Source organism: Condylura cristata, unplaced genomic scaffold, assembly GCF_000260355.1.
Source record: "Condylura cristata isolate star-nosed mole 26May11 unplaced genomic scaffold, ConCri1.0 scaffold00015, whole genome shotgun sequence".
Classification (NCBI taxonomy): Eukaryota; Metazoa; Chordata; class Mammalia; order Eulipotyphla; family Talpidae; genus Condylura; species Condylura cristata.
Window position 1 is genome coordinate 15,337,572 of NW_004567116.1, and position 6,644 is coordinate 15,344,215.

General features: G+C 49.4%; 1 protein-coding gene across 1 annotated transcript in view; it reads right to left on the minus strand.

The window, feature by feature from the left end:
* Positions 1-1,158: 1,158 nt before the first annotated feature.
* LDLRAD3 (low density lipoprotein receptor class A domain containing 3) overlaps positions 1,159-6,644 on the minus strand; it is a 142,934-nt gene continuing 137,448 nt past the window's right edge. Inside the window, exons 5-6 of the mRNA XM_004683572.2 lie at positions 5,410-5,755; positions 1,159-3,575 (exon numbers count right to left, since the gene is read on the minus strand). Of these exons, the coding sequence (XP_004683629.1) occupies positions 3,341-3,575; positions 5,410-5,755 (581 nt within the window). The 3' untranslated portion in view covers positions 1,159-3,340. The remainder of the gene's footprint in view (positions 3,576-5,409; positions 5,756-6,644) is intronic.

Here is a 6,644-nt window from a genome sequence, read left to right on the forward strand (position 1 = left end):
ATCCACAAAAATAAAAAATGGTACTCTTTAACAGATGAAGGAAGTAAAATCTCGACAAACCTTTAGGAGCAGACAGCGTCATGGGATGGGCTGGCCTAGACCATTTGGAGCAGGGCATGACCAGGCATTTACTTGGGGGACCACAGTCTGATAGCTTAGTCTCCTGAGACACACAGGAATGAACAGGTGATCTAAATCTTGGTCTTGTAGATCCTGCATTTAGAAATTCATGTGGCTTTTGGCCAAAGCCAAGGTAACTTGTCTACTCTGTGGGTGGAGCCTGATGGTGGCGGTGACCTCCAAGACATCCCAAATTCCTGTATAACTGTTCCTGTGCCATCAGTCAACACAGGTTCCAAAATGAGATTAAGAAGAGCAGATAGTTGTTCCCATCACGTGGTGGAGTCAAATGTGAGCCGTTTATGTTCAACAAGAATAATGGTCAGCACTCTGTCCACGAGCAGGAGAGTACCCCTGAATACATATTATCAGAGGATGCAGGTATGATGGCAAGTCACGCCCATCTTCTGAATTGATATCCCAGGTCTCACGACACTAACAGTGTCCAAGACTTCACCTCCATATTCCAACCACCCCAACTTGGGATTCTTAGGTGCCTATCTCACAGTGAGCTCTCGTCTTGAAGCCTCCCCTTTATTATGGTGTACACAACGGCAGAAATTATGACAGAAAGAACCATTCAACACCCATGGAAAGAATGAAACTGCAAGTTTATTTGAAAGTATAAAAATTAAAAAACAAAACAAAACCTAACCAAAACCAAAAGCAACCACACACAACCTTTCCAGTTTACATCAGCTTGGAACTTCGCACAATATTTATTAACCACTTAGTTGCAATTTAAAAATAATGTCCACTCAAAGTAGAGGGAGTTGGGTCAGGTGATAAGCTACTGGTTGCAGTGAAACTATTTGAATGATAAATGAAAAGGACTCACCGATCTCATTTGAGGAAAGAGAGCAGAGTGGGTTTTCCAGTTGGCATACAATTTAGGTCATGTATAAAAAATCATGCTGGCTGGAATGAGTTAAAAAATATTGCTGGCTACTTCTTTGTCATCTTGAGAAGGGGGAAAACAAAACAAAACAAAACAAAACAAAAAACCTCTGCAGCTTTGGTGTCCTATTTATATATTTTTAAAAAATATTCATTAAAAAAATCAAATCTGTAATAAAAATGTCCCTGTGTTTGTTTTTAAAAAACATGAATAGGCTCCCCTTATCTACAAAGACCATTTGTTTTTCCTAAGATGCCTGGAAGCAGAAGAGTGTGTGAGATTAATTCACCACACAATTAATTAAAATTAGACTCCTTCCCTCTGAACAACTTTCAGAGCACCAGAAAGAAGCAGGGCCCATCAAAGGGAGAAATGAAGCCATTCTGACTCACAGGAAATGAAATGCTCAACTAGCGCTTCTAACCCACTCTGGCTGCCATCTCAAGTTCCTTCTTTATTGGATTACTCAGCAATCAACTCAAGCCTTCTTTGAAGAGTGAAAGATCCAAGTTACTAGCTTTTATTTACTTAAAAAAAAAAATCACCAAGTTGCTTGCTTTTCCTGTAACATACTTTGGATTCGGTTAAAAAAAAAAGTCTGCAGAACAGGATCATTGAATGTCATTCATTCCCCTCCTGCACGCTCCACTTGAGTTAGCATCAAAGAGGTCATTGAGAAGTCCTTCTGCTGCAGGAAGAAGCCCTGGATGGGCGAGAGTTGCCTGCAGAGGCAGCGTCTGGGTCCAGTTCTGTCCTCCGACACTAGGGGTGCATTCTAGTCCCCTAAACACCTACATTCCTACCAATTATTTCCCAAGAAGGTGGGGCCCTGTGGCTGGCTGGACAGAGGAGGCTAGCACAGCAGAGACCATGGGCCGAGGGGGAAGATGTCCCTCCTCTGCATCCTCCGAGAGCTCCATAAATAATAACGCCCAGTGCAATGGCACAGAGCCGTAATGGGTGGCGGGTCCTGCGCGCTCCATGAGACACGGCGTGGTCTCCTTTTGCATCTTTCTTTGGACCTCACTAAAGGCAAAACAACAAAAGACAGCTTTCCTATACACATATAAATAGTCCCTTAACTAGAAGGGAAAAAACAAACACACTGTTTCAAATGCATTTCTAAGAGATTAAAAAAAAAAAAAGTCCGAATGGCAAATCTTGACTCTAAGGTGTCTCTTGTCCACATCTCTGAGGAGAAACTCTAACCTGACCCTAACCCTAAATGAGGGTGCTGGCGTGTGGGTTTTGGGCAGGGGAGTGTGGGCAGCACAGGCAGCAGGAGGCAATGAATATGGTTCTCTCAGGTGTTGGAGATCACAGTGTCCTCAAGTCCAAAGGCACAGATAAGAGAAAATTCTGAGTATTGAGGGGTCCTGGGAGGCGAGCACAGGAGTGCAGCTGGGTGTGGTTCCAGAAACCAGGGGTCAGATCAGATTTTTGGCCAACTCAAGTTGGGTCCTCAGCCTTTGGTTACAGCCAGGTCAGCTGGGACGAAACAATTCAGAAACCAGGGGAGGACCAACGCTGACTAGACTTTTTGGCAGCCTGCACTTCAGAAGCTGAGAATTCGGGGAAACTTGCAGTGGGGGTCCTCTGTCTGATCTGGGATGAGGCTGATGCTATCCAAAGCCAGGGGAAAGTTCTTGAAAAGAGGATTCATGGGTCAAATTTTCAAAGCCTGGATCCAGAGTAGGTGGTTTCAGGGTCATTCACAACACTGCCAGGCACGAAAGGGCGTTAACTCATACCCGTTTTCTTTGGCTGCTGTCATGGCTGAGTTGAGAGCAATGTATGGACAGGCTGGGGCAGGCAGGTCTGAATGCTGACCATGGCTAGCCCGTGCCTGCCTCCTGTAGGCTCATCCATCCATATCCCCAAATGGAGGGAGAAGGTAGCCCCAGAAAGTAGCGGCCCACAGTGCTTCTGCCCCTCTGAACATGCAACAACGCCCAGAAACGCTGCTTTCTCTAAGGCCACTTAAACACCTTTTTATCCAACTGCCTGCCACTTTATGTCGCTTACTCAGCAAGATTCCAACAGTAACAGAAGAATGATGGGATGTGTGAGGCTGTGACCAGGGGCCCCGAAGGAAAGCTGATCTCCCAGCAGAGATGCACCATCCATCATGTCAACTGAGAGAGCAGCAAAATGCCAGGTCACCCTCCAAAGAACATCCCTGACATCTGGGGGAGGAAGAAAGTGGAGAGACACCCCAAATCACTCCTTGCAGCACCCTGAGGAGCTTCCCATGAGCACGAGTTGTTGGACGGCAACCAGTCAGAGCAGATTAACCCACATGGACTTTGGAATAACTGGATCTTATACTTCAGCACCCTGGCTGGGCACGGAGTCCCTGGGCCCGGGGGCGCCCTCTGCAGGGCCAGGCTGCCCTGGGCTGTGGCCCCTGTCTTCCACACTCAGGAGGCTGCTGGCTGCCTGGGAGCTGGCGCTCTCGGCACTCCCAGACCTGGAGCGGTAAGGGGGCAGGTCGGCTTGGTTCAGGGACTCCGTGTCTGAAGAGTAGGGTGGTGGAGGAAGGTCGTACCACGCGGGTCTGCACGGAGAAAGCAGGGTGGGTGCCGGAGGCGAGGGAGAGGAGAAAGAAGAGAACACGTTAGAGCCCAGGCAAGGAAGCTCAGCCAGCTCGTGCCTGTTGCTGAGCGGATGCTGATGTGAGTGATGAGATTTTCCCTCCGAGGACAAAGGCAATCCAGCACCCCGAGAAGCAGCAGTTTGCAACAAGACAAAGGGTCCCTGGGAACATCCTGGGTGGTTTGGCAGGGCTGCTTGGCTCCTGCAGCTAGGGTGGCCAAGAGGCTGGGTTGCTGTTTTGATGGAGCCTCTCATGGCCCACAGAATGCGAGGTTCTTAGGGAAAGCCACCTCATCCTGGCTATGTGGACTTGGCACTGCGAGAGGGCAGCCTCTCGAGGCCTCAGTCTCTGTAGCTGCAGAATGGGGTAGTAGAAACACCCTGATGGCAATGAAATAGCAGAGGATGTTCTGTTTTTCAGCTACCACAGACAGCTTCTGAGTCAGCACTGTGCCACGTGCCTCACGGTAATGCCCTTATTGAAGCCACCCAAGGATGCTAAGTAGGAGCCATTACTTTTAGGCTGTGCTTGGGAGGAAACTGAGGCAAGGGTATAGTCAGTGACTGCACAGGGATCCCAGTTCACTAGTAAGCAGCAGTGCCGGGACTTGAACCCAGGTACTTTGTCCTCAGATTCAGCATTTCAGCTTCCTCCATATTGGAGAGTCTGAATGACGAGGTGATGAGGGCTGATGAAGACCTGCGCCCTCACACTGATTTGTGAAGAGATCGTTAAGCACTGTCCCCAAGCTACACTCACCTTCTGAGGAGAGTAAATGAAGATTAAATGATATAAGAGTTGCCTCCAGAGAAGAGCCTAGAAGAGTCACCCTGAGAACAGCCTATGATAGGCTTCGGGCCACACAGTAAGTGCTGGGCTCAGAGCAATGGTGACGCTGGGCAGGGCCCTTGGTGGGGGTTGGGGGGTGAACTGCTCAGGGCAGAGGGGCCTGAGAGCCAAAGGGGACTCAGAGGGGGCTCTCTCTGAGACTTCTAACATGGGATCTTTGAGGTGGGCAACACAAGAGGCAGACAGGCTGGTCAGTTGGATTCAGATTCACCTCCTGCTCCAGAGTTCTGCTTTCCTGACTTTTGTATACTGGGATATCTCGGGCAACTCCACTGTCACAGAGCTCTACTGCTTAAAGCTCCAGGTGGCTCGCTTCTCTCACCTTTATTTTACAGATGAGGCCACATGCAGTTGAGGAACTTACTTGCTCATTCATTCATTCACTTATCCATCTATCACTCCACACAGTAACCAAACCTCCCTACTTTCTGGGCACTGTCTGGAGGTAGCAGGTGAGACACCAGAGCTAGTCAGAGGCCTAACACCTGGTAAGGCCAGTGTGGACTTACCAGGGAGTGAGCTCAGACAAATACTCCTCATTTAGCCTCCTAGGTAGGTTCTTGGAAGCCATGATTTTCACAGAAGGATGTGTAAGGGGAGTAATGTGGTTAAGGTCAACATCAGCTGGAACATTTTTCTCATCAACCTTAGAGCAAAAGGTTATTCAAGAACCAGCCATAACTTCAAGCCCCAGTACCTATTTCTTCATCTGTAAAACTGAGTCAAATAACCTCCTTTGGTGAGTGGTCGAGAACGCTGTGGTCGAGATGTGAGTGAGGTGTTTTGCAAGGACTCAGCAAATGCCAGATGTGGCCAGTGTCTCCAGCAGCTGAATGCAGACTCGTGGAAAAACCTCAAGCTCCAGGTGCGTGCACACATCCCCTCCCCAAACTGGATGAATGCTCCCCACCTCCGCCCACCCCTCTCTCCTCCGTCCAGCACGCACCTTTGGTCCAGCAGTGCCTCTGAGTAGGAGGGTGGGGAGCCGACGTCCGACGCGTTCTGCTCGGCCTGGCTCGCCACGTACTGGATGCCGTTGTTGACGTTGTAGGTCACGTTGCAGTGGTGGGGGTGGTCCAGGACCACCAGCCGGGAGAGCAGCACGGGGTGCTGCAGCCGGTGCACAGGCAGCGTCATGAGGTTGTTCCGCTTGCGCTGGTGGTGCAGGACCAGCGCCAGGAGGGCCACCACCAGCACGAAGATGACGGAGCTGCCGATGATGGCGTAGGTGATGCTGGGGTAATACACCAGCTGGTTTTCTGAAGTCACAAACACCTGCCCGCTGCCTGGTTCTGGGAGAACCCCCAGGGAGAGAGAGGGAGTGAGAATTAGCGACCTGGCCATGTTTTGGCTTCAAAACCAGTTCTGGGCTGGCCATGCCACCATCTCATGCACCATCTCCAGTACTTTCCAACATCACAGTTAATGCTAACTCTGAGCACTGGCATTCTTTCCTTTATCCTCGCCAGTGACTCTGGACCCGTGGAGAGGGCGAAGGAAACCTCCCCTCTGGGAGGGACAGAGTTGGGGAGAGGAACCGCTTGAGTTCCTTTCCATCAAGATTTTTTTTTTTAAATTTATGCATACAAGACATGGGGGCGGGGTGTGTAGGCTAGAGGTGAGGGTGAGAGAGGATGCACCGAGACAGAGTGGGGAGCAGAACAGGTGGATCTACTGAAATACACTGCTGAGGGGAGCAGCGGGCGGGTCAGGAGAGGTCTGCCGCGCCATATGGGTTAACTGTCTGGCGAGGGATCAAAATCAAGCCTCAGTGGCTGACGACAGCTTGATGGTGCTGAGACTTTAACCCCTGCACCATTAGGGAGGCCCTGAGATGTGTTTCTTAAGCAGGGGAATTTCAACCTGGAAAAAAAATGGGTCTGGAGATTTTAAAACACCGACTTCTTTGTAACCATTTGACATTTTAAGAATACAAGAGGGAACTCTAAAATGAATGGGATGGAAAAAGCTTGCAGATCCCAACCGTCTCTGTGAGGTCCCAGAAAGCAAGCTCTCCCCAGGCCTGTTTTGGCAGGGGAGAAGTGACAATCACATTTGCTCCGGAAATTATGATGTTATATCACTCAGGGGTGCCTGATCTCGTTTTTTTTTTTTTTTTTTTTTTCCGCACCTCGGTGTGTAAAATGTCGTCTTGTAATAGTTCTTTAAGTAGACTCACTT